We start from the raw sequence: 17,060 nt of genomic DNA, 5'->3' as shown, positions 1-17,060 counted from the left end.
GAATCATATGCCGCAAAAATTTTTCGAATCCGTCAAGTCTAAGTGGTGTTACCAAATTATAGAGATCACGTTCCGCAGCTTTCTCCCTCAACTCAACGCCGCGAGCGCGCGGAGAGCTAGGCAGCGACTCGAGGGAGGGAGCGCAGACGAGCGAGGCTCCGCTCAAGAGCGCCGGCGGAAATTTTTTCTTCATTTTTTTTCTCTCTGACGTCTGGGCGCAACCACGTGGTCTGTGCCGCCACTTCCGGTCGGCTTGCGTCGTTCTCGTCGAGCGGAGCCGATGTGTATCGCGCGTGCTTGAAAACTGCGCGTCGGTTTGGTAATGTTGGATGCGCACCTCGAACGCCGTAGTGTTTTCATCGCTCTGCCAACCATGGAAGCAAACCTGTGCGCTCGTTTGGAACGAATGACAGCTGAGATCGGTTCGGCCCATACTCCGATACACTGCCTCGTAAGACGGCACTGGCAGACGACCCCGAAGCGCCGCCATTACCGGACGCCAGCATTGTTATCGGAGACATGCTGCACGGCTGCCTCGGTCGGTCGTGAGAACGTGCCGACAATGCAGTTCCCAGCTGACGAGGCAACACTCGAACGGGTGCCACTCTCAACGGCAACCGGCGATGGTCAAAAGCACAGAAATATTCACGTTTTCGGCACTGCGCATGGCGAAGAAAACGGAACCACGCAACTACGAGCAGACGAGCTGTCGGTGAGACCGGAAGTGCTAATAGTAATGTTTGTTCGGTGTTTTTAACGCGATAACAGAATATAAACAAACATACATATTATCTATTTATTGAACTCAAAATTAACAACGAAAGTAATAATGAGGGTGTTATCGTGATTATAACATCAGCCAATGGTGGAACTGCCGACAATCGCGTCATATTTTGCGGACTAATACATCATTTGTCGAGAGAAGAGGGAGCGATTTTCAGCTGACTTTGAGAATTTATTGTAAATTCCAGGCCGTGCGCATCGCTATAATATTTGGCTCGCGTGTTCTCGGGAGCCTCGACTACCGATCGGCAGCGCTTTTTGAGCATGCTGGAAAAGTGTTGCAGGGCCCCTTTAAGAAGTCCGGAGAGGCCCCGCCCAGGCGACCGAAGCGCGGCAGCTGATCGCCTACGCGACTAAAGAAATAGTCCCGATCATGCACGCGGCAATGTTCACCAAAGGCAGGGTCACCGACCGTCCGGCTCATGACGTCAGTCTTGATTGCGCGCCCGTTGGTGCAGGCTTCTGCGCATCCGTACGCGGAGGTGGAGGGGGGTTGCTTCCCCCCCCCCCCTTTTTTTTTGCTTCTAAGGGGGGCGCCAAGCCTGCCCCATACATTTACGTAGTCAGACTTGTCTCATCATTTTTTAAAGGGTAAGGTTATGGCCACACGTTTCTGACGATAATGGTGGCTGAGGGCACTTGGTGTTGTATACTTCAAGAACTGTTTACTACTCACCTTTACACCCGGGGAAGCACATTTTCATTTTTGCCTCCATTTGGGAAGCTTGCTTTCTATAGTTGCACCGTAGTCGACACCCCCCCCCCCTTTCCCTGTACGGAGCGGAATTCGAGGGGGACATTGGGCCACCCTGGTTTGGCACGGGCTCGCTTGCATGTTCCGCAAACTCTTGCGGCAGACCCCGCCTTTCTCTGAGGACGTTGAGGGTTTCTCGCATTGGCCTAGAACTACGATCAAAGTTTCGGAACGTATCCGCCGAAGCATGTTTGTGCGTGCGCACAGCTAGACCTAAATAATTGGAGGCGACCCTAGTCCATGACTTAGGTGTCTGGTAGTGGAACTCGCACGCTGTCGTTTCGTGTGCCCTGGTGTATTCCTTGGGTCAACTTTTGTGTTTCGTCGTGCTGCCGAAGCGGATCTCGGAAGCCACGTAGAAAGAAGCGCGCGGTTGAGATCTGCTCCGCCAAGGGCCGCAATGATCCCAGCGGCTCACAAGAAAACATTCTCTCTTCCAATGAACTCATTCAATTGATATTAATTATCCTGACAGACAATTTGACCCTCGTTGTAATTGAACTTATGCTCCTGTACCTTATGTATCCTATATAACTGTTAACTTGATCCGGAAACATCGAATTCGTACAAGTTTTTTTTTTTTTTTTACAAGGCTTTTCTGAATATTCTGGAAGAGAAACAAGAGTGTCACTCGGTGCCGCTAATAATTTCGGCTGTCGAACCTTTCTCAAGCGTCTTCGTGTCACCGACCTCGCCTTGAGTAGCCCTGGGCGCCTTGGAAACCGCGGCGCGGTCAGGACGCAAGTTAATCCCGCAACCGAGTGGCCCTGCTCGCATGCTTTGTCGCTCGTTAGGTCGCGTGTCTCCTACTCTCTCACGGTGCGCGGGAGAAAAAAAAAAAGCGTTTTAATCGCCAGCCGTCGTTGTGATGTGACCCCGTGTACGCGCGCCCAGCTCCTCGGAAGGGTGTGGCCCGTAGCCTTCCGCTTTCGACTACGGAGTATACGACCGGACATGCATGCGGCAGTTAGGGGCGCTTCGAAAGACGTTCCCCGGCGGCAGCGGCAGCTCTCGTTGGCGATATCATTAGCGTACTTCGTCGTCGGTCAGCCCAGCCCCTGTCTATCCTAGTGTTCGTTCGCCACGCTAAGAGCGAGAACGCCGACGCCGCCGCTTTCGTTGGGGTCAGGTCTTTCCCAAACGAAAACGGCGGGCGCGCGCGGCGAGACGTCGAGGTATAGTGAAGCCTCGTATAAAACTGGAGCGTGCGTGTGTGTGCCAACCTCCTGGCTGGAACCAGCCTTCCCCCGGTTGTGTGTGACGTAACGGCGGCCGCGCCGATGATGTCTTGACCACGGAATAACGGCCTTTATATACACAAGCCGTCCTTGGCCTTGCAGCGATCGAAGCTGCCCGTCCCACTCTTCACTGCCGCGGCAAGCGCCGCGCCTCTCTTTTTACGTATGCGCTGCGCGGTTCGTCTTCCGATTTCCGTACGCGGAAATGCGAGGCGAGCGAGCAAGGTCACCGGCGCGCGCTCTTTCTTTTTTTTTTTTCTTACTCGCAAAACCGCGATCTCGTCGTCGTGTGTGGTGTCTGTCCTCCAGTGCGGAGTCCACGCGCGCGCGCATGCATGTGCGTACCGCGTATCGCTTTTTATTGCCCGCAGCCTCGCCGAGATCTCGGCTGACCGCGGTCAAAACAAGAAAAAGATCAAACTTTCCTGGTCCGGTCGCATCCCTCCGTCCATTGTTGCTTGCGCGTGCAGGTCGATTGGCTTCGCCAGTGCTATCGCTGTGTATGTGCCGCGAAGCCGCGGAAAACTTATTTAGCGCGGGAATAAACTAAGCATACAAACGCCGCGATGGTCTATAAACTGCGCGCTTTACGATACTCGGGAACGAGAGGCACCAAGTTCACTGTTATACTGGCGGCTCGGGGTCACTGCGGTAACGGTGCTGCAGCCGCGGGATTATACGTGCGGCTGACTGGACGACTCTATCTAACTGGGCTTGTCGGCGTGCTCGATGCGAGTCTATCGTGATTCGTTGCGCGTTACCGCCGCCCTGAAGCAGCAAGCTGCACTTCTCTTCGAACAAACAACCACTCCCACGTGCCTAACCTAACCATCTTGTTGCGCTTGCATTGCACACGTTTTGATCGACGTAGGCATATCCCTTGAGTATCGCGTGCGCTCGTCACTACCCCTTTTATGTATTGTCGTTTTCCTTTTGACGTCTTCTTTCTCGCAAACGCGAAGGCGCTCCGGCTTTATCGCTAACGTTGAAGATCTCCGTGGCAGAGGACGCTGCACAGGGCCGACCACATAAGGTGAACTCCTTATTAGTATTCAAGCCGGTAAAAGTAGAGCGTTTATTCTACTTAACGAGTAAAATGTTCGTTATATGACGTCTAATCATGGTGTCGATAAACGATAATTTTTCTAATTACGTACTAAACATCAGCTTCTATGATGTATTGAATACTAACGAGGTGTTCACCTTAGATATGGACGACCCTGTACACTATAGATAGCTTGCACGTGACGTCATGGACGCAGCTTCTGAACGTACTGGTACTGCACGATGGCGGCTTTGATGACAAACAAGTTGCGGTTGACCTGCCTCAATGTGATAACGACGTGGCAGGAACGCCTGTGTGCGTGAATAACGAAAGAACCTGCATGTGGTGTTTTGATAACATTAATGTGACAGCGCAAACGTCGCGTCCCCCCATGCTGGTGCTCCAGCACGGCAGTTTCAGTGACGTCAGTGCAGGCCATCGTGGTGTATGCTGCGGTAATGCTCGCTCCAGAACACGAAGAGGTAGTGCAGTTTGCTGTTATATAGCGAATGGTCATTGTTCGCGGAATGATGCGTGTTTGTATGTCTTAGAGTCCTGTAGTCCTCATTGCCCTTTCCTCCGGTTCGTCATAAGGGCAGCGAGCGCGTTACAAGGAACAGTCACGCCTAATGCGCTTCCTAGTGCGTAATTCCCCTAACTATATGTTCCGATCGGATTGTATATATAGTAAAGATGCTGCGGCCGACGCTGATAGCCAGCCGCTCATCATATCCAACGTCCACGCATTCTTTTCGACGATTTGCTGACGGAAAGGAGAAGCGCAACTCGTCGCCCGGCCGGTCGATCCGGAACGATGATCCGGCATGGCTCCGTTTCCGGCTTCGCTCGTGGCCGACAGGCAGACTGACTGACTGACAGACTCGCAAAGCGCTCAGGGCGTCGTATGTGTTTATAAGCGCGCGCACCCGCCCTTGTTTCCGCCAGTCCTTCGGGCGCCCGGTGATCACGGTAGCGATTCCCCCCGTCCAGTCATGCCGCGCGGCTACGCAATGCAACGATGACGAATGGTTCTTTGGCCCGTAACGTCTCCGTCTTGGGTCTGGTGTGCGCGCGCTCTCGCCTGTTGCGTAGAGAAGCGTTGAGGAGTGTAAATGGCCGCGACCGACACTTTGCACGTCCGTCTGTCGAGGGCGCGAACACGTGGAGGTAGACGGGCACTGAGGGCGGCGGTAACGGGCGCGGCCGGACGCCTCGGCAGCGCCCTGTGTAGTCTTCGACGTTTAGTGTGCCCTACTCTCGTGTCTGCTTCTTCGTTTCGGTCTCTGTTTTGTTACTTTTTCCAGCTTGCCCTTGAAGCAACAATTGTGGTGTTTTTCGTAAACGTCTGCGCGCAGTCCGCGCCCTCCCTTCCCTGTTGTGCTCACTTCGAGCTGTCGTCTCTCATTGCTTGCTTCAAAGAATGAACTATATAAGCACAAATTCTTCCGATGCGGAAGATCATTCGTCTCGTGGGCAGTGCGCTGTCCCCTTGGGTATGTGAAGGGGGTGGTGGGAGGGGGGTTCCGGATTGGTCCGAAGACCCAGATGAACGACCGCGATCCCCGCGCCGCCTGGTGCGGGTTACGCATTCCATCTCATGCAGTCATGGCGGCACGGCCGGACTTCACTCGCCCTCTCTTGGGTCCAGTACCGCTGCGGTTATGGGTGCGCGCGATGTTTTCTTTGTTTTATTAGCATTCCGCCTTTTCTTTTGCTTCTTTTTTCTGTTTTTATGCCAATATCGTGCATGGTGCACAAATTGTGCGCTCCGCAAATGAAAGCAAAAAAAAAAAAGGCGCGCGTGGCGGTAGATTGCTCGCTTGCTGGCGCGCACTCGTCGAAATTGGATGTTTTGCTTAAATTGACGGCAGCGTTCGCTCTTGTTCTTCGTATGATTATACCAGCCGTATTCCTCCATCTTTCATCTTTTTTTTTCCCCTGAGCATAGGGAGGGTGTGGAGGTCGTGTATAGATAGATGGTCAGAAAACTTAGGGGAACAGAAACCGGACGCTTGTTGGCGGTTGCCGCGCTCCTCTCGCCGTGTCTGCTACCGACGTGCGATCCATTTTTCATTCTTCGGGCGAATTAGGCGACCCCGCGCCGTTCGTTGTTTAAGAATCTTGCTTACTGCCCGCTCTGCCTGTACTTGTTGGACGTGCGTAATAACGCAGCTACTGTCCTGTTGAGGATTATGTTGTCTCCCTCTGCAACAACTGCTGATTGCTACCACGTGCTAAGTGTAATTCTTTCCCGTTTGAGGCGCCGAAAGAAGGCCGTTACGGCGTGTCTCTTTTCTCTTCGTAATTTCACGCGCGTGAAGCGGGGCGTTTGAAGAGAAAGTGCAGTTCCGCGCCCTCCAGTGCGGGTGAAAGTGCGCTCCAGTTAAAATTGCTGCTTTCGTTTTTCGTTTACGCCTCGTGCGTTGTTACGTGCGTATTGTGTGAAGTGAGCAGGCGCACGTGCACATTCTTGCGCGTAAGGTTAAGCCCTCTCTGTGGCGACTTGAGCCGCGTGGTTTGCGCAAGGGTGGAGGAAATGAACTGCGCAGCTTCTGGACGGCACGACATGCTGCAAAGCACGAAGCACCCTGGAAAGGTTGTTCTTGAAGGTCGTTAGGGTGCTCCTTTTTCCCCAGTGTGCTTATCTTTTGTCGCTGCGCTTGTATAATTGTTAACTGTATTCTCGTGGCAAGCTAGTGGAGTATATGTGTGTGTTGTGGAAGAGGGGGAGGCGTTCTTGTGGGCCGTCCCAGTGCAAATTGCCGCAATTTGAACGCCGTGATCGATTGCGCGGCACTAGCAGGTGGCGTGGAAGTATCTTATGAGTTGCGCGGTGTTTGTTGGTTTCCCGGACTGAGTAGCTGTTGCGAAGCCAGACGGGCGACTAGCTAGGGATAGATTATGTGCTTCAATGTGCCAGACGCGCAGAGCGAGCGCTTGAGAAACGTAGAACCGTTATGGTAATGGACACGCTTTTCCGCGGTGCCTTGAAGTGATAACGACGGTATGTGGGCTATTTCTTTCTTTCTTTGTGACCACTTTCTCGTCCTCTTTTTCCTTCTTTCTGTCGTTGTTTCAAGTATACTCATGTTGTTTAGGGCTAGATGGTCAGATGAGTGAAGCAGGTAACGCGATAAGAAGGCATTAGTTATCAGTTCCTGTGATAATCGTCTCTATGTGTCGCGCAGGTCTGTAGGATATTTTAAGTACGGGGCATGGTCCTTGAGCGACATTTTTTTTTTCAGTCGATCTACCTGCATTGTAGATCTAATCAACAAACAGTGGTCAAACGGGCACGACGTCTGTTTGCTGATCTTATTATCTGATAATGTAATTCTTCTAGGATAGGCCTCATGGATAAGTGCTAAATTATCATGGACGGCATTGAACGTATGTGGTACACGCAGTATATCGCGGCTACGAAATTGATAGGAGCGATGGCTTGTGGTGTATGGATAGCTCGAAGTGGAGATGCATAGGTCAGTCTAAAATAAATCACCCTGTGCCCTGGTACGGCGTAACTCTCCGTGCCTCGTTATAAACGGTATTAGGTAAGTTAAAACGTTCTTGCCTTATACGTGTCTGTTCTTGCCGAACAAACTTAAGGTACGGACTGATTGTTAACTATCATACATCGCCCTCTTTGACGCTTTGCAGCAGTCGCTGAACAGAATATGGCCGGTCACAGCAGCTCCGTTTGCATCCTGATGAACGTTCTTCGCCGCAAGATGGCGAGACGAATGCGGCTGTTCGCGTAAACGTCTCTGATTAACTGGTACACTCACTGCCGATGTTTTAAAGGGAAACTGTGCTACGTGAAGAAAACCTACTACATATTCTTCCCAGTATTCTGGAGTAGCCGCTAGTAATATTTCTAGTTAGTTGGGACACCCTCTATATTCACTCACACCTCCCACAACTGTAAGAGTCCTGTCGTTTCTGGGAATCGCCAAAAGTGGAAAAGGCAAAGTAGCTCGTGCTTTGTTTTTGTTCTCTTTTTCTTTATTTTTCGCTCGCATTCCCGTCCTTATATGGCCCCGATCGCAAGAAGGGAAGCGGGGTATTTGCAAAGCCATGACCGTGGTCACGTCGTGTCGGCCGCACCTGCGTCACAACCTGTGTCAACAACCGTAAATCAAAACTCGGTGTCGTCTCCACTTTCTCAATCACCCGCCCTTCCCGCAAGCCACACAACCCTAGCTAGGCGCCACCGTCGTTGTACCAAACCACCGGCTGAGCGAGAGGATCGCCGCGTCCCCTTCGAGCGGCGCGCGTTTCGCACGGCGGCGGTGGCTTTCGTACACACCGCATCTTTTCGCATTCTGTCCGTGCCCGCTCGCCGTGGAAGCGGCTCTCGCGGCGGGGTATAGGTAGGCTCCTAATGTTTCTTTTATCGGAACTCTGCCCGGGCGCCTGTGTCCCACTGGGCTGGTGACAAATGTCTCGGCTAGCTATGGACGGCGTGCTGCCCTTAACTGTGCGCACGGATGCCTTCCTTTCGATATTTTTCCCGTATCCATTTTGTACACTCGCGCGTCGGTAAGGCGCGCATGGTTTTCGAGGAAGAGAGCGAGCATATTTTGACGGTCTAGTACAAGAAGAGTAAACACGAAACGTTCGGATTGTTACGCCGCCAGCAATGAGAAAAAGTTATCTGACAGAAAAAGAAAGAGAGTATGTATCAACTCGGGAGCTCGTTCCGTGGGCGCATGTTCGGATGTAGCCAACAGCAGCAGGGGTTTATGTGTGTGTGTGTGTGTGTGCGCGCGCGCCGAACGTAATGGTCGGGCGCACGCAGCTGCCGCTCTCGGTCTGTCGTGATCTCCGCATCCATTAATCATATCGCTCCGTGTGTGTGTACATTGGGCTTATATGCTAAATATGTCAGCGGGTTCGACCTTTGCGTTGCTGGCCGACCGGCCGTCCGTCTCTTGGGACCCTATCCAGCAAGTCTGGGCACGTGGGAGGGAGGGGGGTGAGGGATTGGGTGGGGGGGGGGGGGGTTGAAGAACGCGAACCAGTGGGGTGCGTGGCAGGGGGGGGGGGGGGTAGGTGGAGGAGTCGCGATCCAGCCACCACCGTGTCTCACGAGGCCAACGCACTCCGGGATTTCGCGTGGTGTGTATCTGTATGTGATCGGCGCCCTCTGTCGGTGGTTTGATCACGTCCTGTTGGACATGTGCGATACGACGATACACGTGGTGTTGTGTTGGGTGCCGGGTTGCGGAATGCTCTGGCGTGACCTGTTGTACTGTAGCGCGATAACCCGCGTAGGGCTAGCAGAAAGACTGACGCAGCGTCCACACTTCGAACGGCAGGAAGTTCTCTCGTGTGCGTGTTTGCCCGCATACCTTCTTTTATCATCAGTCCACCCTTTGTCGATCAATAGGCCGAAAGGGACGCTTGCGTAGACTGCTCTTCGAAGTCTTTTAAGCCGGTCGTGCAGTAATGTTAGGCGCTAGATACACTTGGTTCGTGTAAGTCGACGAAATATTATCAAATAGAGAGATGCACTGTTTTTTTATTATTTTAGTATTATCGCGCAAGCGGACCCTGCGGTGCAACCCAAATAATGTTAATACAGGCCCGTTGCGTGGATAGAATCCAGGAGTGGCCGATATTTCAAAGCACCACGTGTTCATAGGGGAAGTTTGGGTGGACTGCCATAGCTGTTGGCCTAAACCATGGTGGCTCTAGCTAGGGACGCGCTTGTGCAAAACGCGTTAAATATATCGAGACTTTCTGTTCTGATTCTTTTCCCCCTGTTGTCCCCGTCAGTATAATCGCGCCGAACGTTCTCTTGCGCGTGCGTTTTTTTATTTTAATGAAAGTGAGCTGTCTACATATGGCTTTTGTACGATTTGTTCACAACGTGTGGGGGGGGGGGGGGGGGGATAGATAGCAGTTGCTTTTCACACGATGATTCGGATGAACAAAGCGCCACAGAAGCCCCTCGACGATACTGTCCGACGCACTTCGATGCTTGGTACCGGCTGTCAGGTGTCTTCCTTTTTTTTTTCTTTTTTTTTTTCCGCTGGCTGTATGTGGCTACGTTCTGGCGGATCGCGTCCGCGGACAAGAGGACGCATAGGACAACAATTTCCGGCGCCACACAGCGGCGGCACTTCACACCAATCGTTGTGCCCCTTTGCCTCGTAACGTAGCTATCGCGCTAGCGCTGTTGTCAGCAGCTGCCCTTTGGACTCGCTATGGGACGGACGCGTGTCGTTCGCTCCGAAGAAGAACTAGATTTAAAGGAGCGCCAACGTGCACAGATGCGCGAAAACGACGTGAAGCCGCAGCCGCTGGCTACGCTGGCTTCCACCTTTGCAGTAGTTGAAGGGCTCTCATTTTCTTTCTTTCTTCTTAAATCGTGTACATTGGAAGCCTGAAGAGGGCAGTATTTGAAAAACGTGGATTGTTATCTTTGCTTTTCTATCCTGCTCTATTTCACGTCCTTTCGGAAGCAGTTTACGTAGCTCTTCGGCCATCCTTTTCTTTCGTAAACCTTATACACTGCGCACGCACACGCGTTTCGTTGTTGCGTCCGCGGTTCGCTCCTCTTTCCCACCTTGCCCTCGAGCGTGATGCGGTTAATTGCCTCCTCTCGTCGTCATCGGTGGAACGCGTGGTTAGCGAGATCACGAGGGCGTGACGGCCGTCCGTGAAAGCAAGCTGTCTGCGTGCCGCCCGCCACTGCGCTTGTTGTACTTACACTCGTTAAAGTTATTGTTATACTGGTCTAGAGGTGGCGGGCATGTTCGGGGCGCCGAAAACGGATGCTCGTGATTGTTACGGTCGTCGCGCTGGAAAAGGAAGAAGCTCGCAGTTCCATGGCCCCGCGAGTGAGTGGCCTCCGCGGGATTCCTGGAAGCGCGTCCAAGGACGGTCACTGCGCTGTCGTGTCGTTTCCCCGGCCTTTTTGTTTTCCCACTCCCGGTCAGTTTGGATGCGATTCGTCCAGGGTGTCGATTGCTGCGTTGCAGAGGTGTGCCGCTTATCTATAACTCTTACGCATATGCATAACTTTTATGTACAGTCGAACCCGCATATATCGAGCTCACAAAAAAAGAAGGGGGGGGGGGGATTGGTTTGATATATCGTATAATTCGACAGGCACATAGCCAGGATTTTTTTTCGGGGTGGGGGGGGGGGTGGGGGCAAGGCCTAATTATTCGAAAAAAAGTCTTTTCATGGTAAAAAGAAAAAAAGTTGCCCGGGAATATAAAAGGCTGGACGAATTTCGGGGGGGGGGGCGGGCCCCCCGGCCTCCCCCCCCTTGCCTACGTGCCTGTAATTCGATATAAAACATTGAAAGAATTTACCGCGTTTTCGGTGCGCAAGTTGGCTACACGGCACTGTTTCGAGATAATGCAAGGAAGGCAGCTTCACGGCAATACACGGGGATAATTTTTTTAAAGACGTTTTTGTTTTCTATTTTTCCGTAGTTTGTACTATGGGGTGCGGGTTATATGCAGGCGTTTCGCACTGCTCGATATTCGATATAGCAAGTGTTCCGGTTATTTTTGTTTGATCTAGCCGTAAATTTTGTCGTGCACTGTCCTTAGAGCATTCCGAAAATAGTTCGATATAGCCGGGTTTGACTGTATAACGAACTTGAGATATCCAAAGAATGCAGAAGTTCAGGAGAAGACGGAGGCTTGAAGCGATGAATATTCTTGAACGTGGGGTGCCTCTGTAGCCAACGTTTCGACAAGTAGTCTTGTCTTATTCAAGACCTGGGCTCTAGCGACGCCCCCTGTCCAAGAATATTTCATGAACCTGAAACAGGTGCATTAAGGTAGTTGGTATATATTGTTGTATGCTGTATGAATGAGCATTTTAAGCCTGCGTATGAAGTGTAGTCTAGGTGCGCGCCGGGACTCCACCCCCCACCTCTCCATTCCGACGGCACCCCTGGAACTTCTTATAGCGCGGCGTCTAATATCATCGCGACCAAGCGTCCTTGCACAGGTCTATGCCCCGCATGTGTATACCGCTGCACGGCCGCCTGCCCTGTGGACCATCGCAGTATTCAATTACTGGAGAGCGCTTCGGATCATGGGCCGCCGGGAGAGGCTGATGATTTATAAGCGTCTGCTGCTTTGCAGTTCTGTCATTGGCATCCGAACACATCACCCCGCGGGACGCGCTCCTTCGCGTGTTCTATCTCGCCTTCGAATCAATCGGCCAAATTGCGCGCATTAGTCGGGATGGGCGCCGGGAGTCGCTTTCTGTACCCGGCTTTGCTGCCGCTTCAACTGCAGCTCCGCGCTTGTGTTTGCCGATGCGAGCTTGTGCCGATATTTTTTTTTTTTTTCGTGTCTTGATGAGTTCTTCACGAAACGGGCGCGGGTCACTCGCCTTGCGCGCACAGGCACCTGTGTGCGTGCATGTGTGTGCCTTAGTCATTGGTTATGTTGTATCGTGAGTTCGCGTGTGTGTTGTTGCACTGCGTTTGCCTCCCTCCTCCCGGTTCTTCCCGTTTCGCGACTCCTCTGTGAGACCAGAGCGTTCCTCACGCTGAGCCCGAGGCAGCGGCGGTATCAGCAGCAGCAAGCGCGTCGGGCGTGCCGACCCCGCAGCACAGGGTGCGCGTTTTCGGTATTCCGTTGCCGTATGTGATTCCGGGCTTGCCTTCTTCATCACTGCACACAGATGTCGATGTTCAGATGCAGCATACGCTTCACCGGCGCCGCTGCCTCTCTAGATGTCTCTCTTATATGCATATGCCTCTACCGCTGCTACCCTTGCCTCTCTGTTAGCTTTTTTTTTTCTTTCTTTCTTTCGCGTGCGTCTGATGCCGACTAATTCCAACAGAAAAAGAAAGGGAGTTGGTGGGGAGGGGAGGTATGGCTAGGACGTGTTCCTGGATTGAGTTAATTGGTCGGCTCGAGGTGATTTATACGAACGGTCCGCGCCACGTAAGCGGCTTTAACGTGTATCTTAAGCCAACGCTGTCGTCTCTTTCTCTCTCCCTCTACTTCTTTTCTCAGCCGCCTTCAGGCATCGCAATAGATTAGGTAATGTTTGGGAAGTTGTTTATATCATCTTACAGCGAGCCGAGAAAGCAGCAGCAAGGGAAGTCGCTAATGGATCGTCTGTGAATCGAGCGGCACATGATCCTATATATATTCTGTGGCACGCATCGGCATGCTTTCGACGCTTTGGCTTTGCCGCGAGCTCGGTCCAACTATGGCGTGCTCAGCTTACTAGTCCTCGCCGTGCACCGTCTGCACCCCCTCCCCCACCCCTAACCTCTTCTCCTCCCACTCGAGACTGTGTATGCCCCCTTCGGGTCGGCGGATGATTTCGTTCGCGCAGGCATGCTTCACGGGAACGTTGACCCGCAGCTGTACGATGAGAACCGCTGAGGCGCCGTATCATTGCTCGCAGTGCTGCGTGCATAGTGAACGATGACGTGTCACTCCGTGCTAAAGTGCTTGCTTGGTCCGCTCAGAGGAGTTCAATGTTCCTCGAAACACGCCACCTTGTAGTGTGGAATGTGCGCTTGTTTTTCTATTTATCTAGTTAAACGCTTCATTTAGGGTTCGTGTAATGTAACCCAGAGGTCGGTAGCGTGTGCGCAGGCGGTGTCATTAATATCAAGTTTTAATTATGAAAGCGGCGGGGGTAACTATCACGGAGGTGGAGACTTTTCCGCGTGTGTATACCTTGTCAAGCGTGAGATCATGCGAACCTGCGGGCGCCTCCTGTGATGTTGTTGATCAGGATTTTCGCTGAACACGCGTAGGCGTCTCGTCGTGGCACCTAGCTGTTGGCGTTGAGGTAATCGGGGAATTGTTTGCTATTGACGCAGGGCGGATACTGGAAGTTTAGAATGCTGTCGGAGTTTGTAGAGGATTTCTTCTTTACCGACACTACACAGTTCCGTTGGTTCACTGTCCGGTGCATCTCTGCGTGTACTTCTGAAGCGTAGGAGGAGAGGGGCGAGTGCAGAGCTCTCTCTTCGGCTTTAGTTGCCTGCCAGAGCTTTACGCTGTCCAGGCCCTCAAAGTGTATATATAGCCGCGGGCTCTCCTCAAGTGGACTTTCCCAGGCCTCCCAGGAAGCACTTTCACCGGAGTGCTCGCTTGCTTATAAAACGCGCCTCCTGCGGCGGCGTGTCCGGCTTATGTCCAGACCGGTGCACCTGTCAAGCTTAGTTTGCGCGAATCGCGTTGTCGCAAACACGCGCGCGGCGGCATTCGCGGGAGGAGGTGTATCGAATAAAATCGATGGGTGTTGGTGGGGGGAAGAGAGGTATCGTGGGCGAGCCTCATTCTGTACGTGAGGACGCTAGCGTTAGAAGACCGGGGGGGGGGGGGGGGGTCGAAATGGGGTGTCCGCGTTCCAATCGGCGTCCGTCGCTTCCCCGCGAATTAACTCGGCTGCCCAGCGTGAATGCACGTGCCGCTTCTGCGTTACACTGCCGCTGTTGCTGCTGTGCTCCCCCCGAAATCTCGCGCGAGCAGGCACCACCACACTCCTGGGGACGGACGGCGGGGGTGTGTGTGTGCGCGCGCGCGCCCAAATAAGTGTTGAGTCACGATCAGGTGACTGAGTCACTGCTCCGTCCGTCTCCTGGTCCCTCTGTCTGTCTCCCAGGGTGTGCGTTCCAGACTGACCCTCCGCCGAATTCTGCCGGGGGAGGGGGGGGGGGTCATTGCGGGGTTGGCAAGCTCCCGCAGTGTCCGGCTCGCGTTGACAGGGTCCGCCATGCCAAATGACGCGTCGGTTGGTCCAGATGCGCGCGCTCTTTTCCTCCTTGTCCGGTCGGTGCGCGGCCGCTGGAGGGCGGGCTGTTTCCAAATAAATGTGACTCAGAGTGGCACGCCGGGTTCGGAGAGCTCCCCTTTTTGTATTATAAAGGGGAAGAAGCCGACACCGGAGGGGGGCTTAGGGATAGATTGGACCCTTTGGCGAGAGATGCTTCTCCTCTGACTGGACGCTGGTCGCCCGCTGTCGGGATAGCGCGCGGTCACTGGGGAGACGGATGGCATTTCCCTCCCGCGGTCCTCAATTCGAATCGAGGGAACGGGGTCTGCTGCGCTTCCGGCGGCTGTCGCACTCAGTTGCGCGCTCAGCGTCGCCGGCCTGTTGCTGCTGCATGAGCCGCGTTTCGAAGCCTTCCTTTGTTTGCCGCCGCGCGCGCGTTTGTTGACGTCCAGGGCGTGACGTCCGGTGTTGCGCGGGTTGTGCGCGAGCACGCGATATCTCTACCCGTGCTGCCTGCCTTGCAAGTTAATGACCCTTGGTCACGTGTGTATGCTATAGTGTTGTATAAGGTTGCCAGTGTTTGCACTGGAGACCCGATGACGCTTGACTGCATCGGCGTTTGTCTTAGTTAAGGACTCCCCGCTGATGTACGTTGCTGCAGATTCAGAGTCTGGTGAGAGCAATCAACCGTCATTGCGGACCCGAAGAGATAACACCGCCATTAGAGGGCGGCAGAGGAGCGTATTGTCGTGCGTTACCTTATCTACGAAGTCATCGCTTTCATCTAAGTAGAATTAATGCGGAGCGCCTTTGAGCAATGAATGTCGTGCCCGCTGACGTGTAGAGTACAGTTACCTTAGTATCTTCTCTGTATACGTGACAGCCCTTCGCGTGACATCGCGTACTTACAAAACTTCGTTGCTCATTTTCGTGGTGGTGGTCATTATATGGGCGCAGAAGCGTAATCAATGGTTCGCAAGCAGAGATAGCGTGGATGGTATAGGCGAAAGTGTTGCTGTCGACCTTTTGTGAACGCTTCGCGTAGAGGGAAAATGTCTTTGTTAAATTGTACTGCCCATCCAGTCTAGTATTTTGCGCTGCTTCGATAGGTGGAGTTAATGTCTTATTTTCGATACGATGGCTATTCGGCCCGGCACAAGGGATGGGAAGAAAGTACGTCTGAAGTGGAGGTTATGAACATCATTATCTTACAACAGGTGCAATCCTTGGCAGAATCCGCGGGAGAGATTCCACGGCTTCGAGGTGGTCCTCTAGGGCTTACGTAACTCGTCATATAAAAGGATGCATTTGCCTAAGGTGACACGAAGGCGAAAGCCATTTTATTCTTATTTTTTCTTCTCAGCCGATTGTAGTGACACCCTCCACCGAAAGCTTCCTGCACTCAGTTTTTTTTTTTTTTTTGCACTGCCTCCGGGATTTGACGCATTGGAAGCTTTCGGCACCTCTCGGGGTTTTGCAGTGCCTCCAGGCAGGATCGGCCCACCTGTCCATTGACCAAGCGGCGATGTCGTATGATGACGTCACATTTTGGCGACCTGTAACGTCATGATGACTTCATATGGCGACGTCATCGCATTATGGTATTTCTTTGCGTGGTTTATCTTGGATTAACTGTGCGCGCAACACGACACTCACGCTCATCGTACAGGTGTAGCGACGGGGACATTTGCTGAACTGGCAACTCAGGCGTTTAATAATGGAATTCATATCGCGTCGACCTACCTCTCGGTGGAACGAGATGTTGAACATGTACTGTACGATGCCTTTGAAGTGAGCCGTGACGGTGTCGATCGCTCGCGTATATTGCAGGCGGTTCTACAGGAGCACCGGAGCAAGCAGGCGGCCATGCTTGAGATCAGGCCCCGGTTTCTCATTCCGGACACCAACTGCTTCATCGACCACCTGCCGCTCGTCCAGAAGCTGGTCGCCGACGGACACTTCAACGTCTACGTGCCCATCGTCGGTGAGTGGCGGCCTCGTATGTCTGACCGCGATTGCGCGCTTCTGAGTTGGCGCGGATCGCCAGGCGCTGCTCGTGACCAGCTCTGCTCTCTCCCCGAGTAGTTTCGGAAAGTGCGTCGGTTGTTTCAAGCAGGTTTCATTTCTGTGGCCAATTCTGTGTAAAGTAGAAGGTCACAGTGTTATATCTCTCTAATAAATTGTTGACACACACTGCAATCCCTAGACTAGCCCGGCTAGTAGCTATCTTCGCGAGTAATCGTGGAAAGTGCATTGGTTGTTTCAAACAGGGTTCATCTCGGAGGTAATTTCTGCTTAAAGTAAGTGGTTCTAGCGTGACAGCTCTGCAATTTATTTATTATCACATACTGCAATCCCTAGAGAACCCAGGGAGGGTAGGCAAGAAAAGAAAAATACAGAAGACAAGGAAAATACAACATTGCGGCATGGTAGGCGCAAGCGAGGAACATGGATGTATCGGATAGGGTACTCATTCTTAGTGTTTCGTGCATCTTTTAGTTTGTTCGATTGAAGTGAGTTG

At 52.8% G+C, this 17,060-nt stretch overlaps 1 protein-coding gene across 2 annotated transcripts in view; it reads left to right on the top strand.

The window, feature by feature from the left end:
- The window catches only part of LOC119390002 (telomerase-binding protein EST1A), a 68,977-nt gene that overhangs the window by 35,861 nt on the left and 16,056 nt on the right, over positions 1 to 17,060 (top strand). For both annotated transcript variants that reach the window (XM_037657502.2, XM_037657503.2), the window contains exon 16: positions 16,370 to 16,523. In XM_037657502.2, coding sequence (XP_037513430.1) covers positions 16,370 to 16,523 — 154 coding nt within the window. The remainder of the gene's footprint in view (positions 1 to 16,369; positions 16,524 to 17,060) is intronic.

This window comes from Rhipicephalus sanguineus, chromosome 4, assembly GCF_013339695.2.
Source record: "Rhipicephalus sanguineus isolate Rsan-2018 chromosome 4, BIME_Rsan_1.4, whole genome shotgun sequence".
Lineage (NCBI taxonomy): Eukaryota > Metazoa > Arthropoda > Arachnida > Ixodida > Ixodidae > Rhipicephalus > Rhipicephalus sanguineus.
This window is presented reverse-complemented; position numbering and strand designations above follow the sequence as displayed.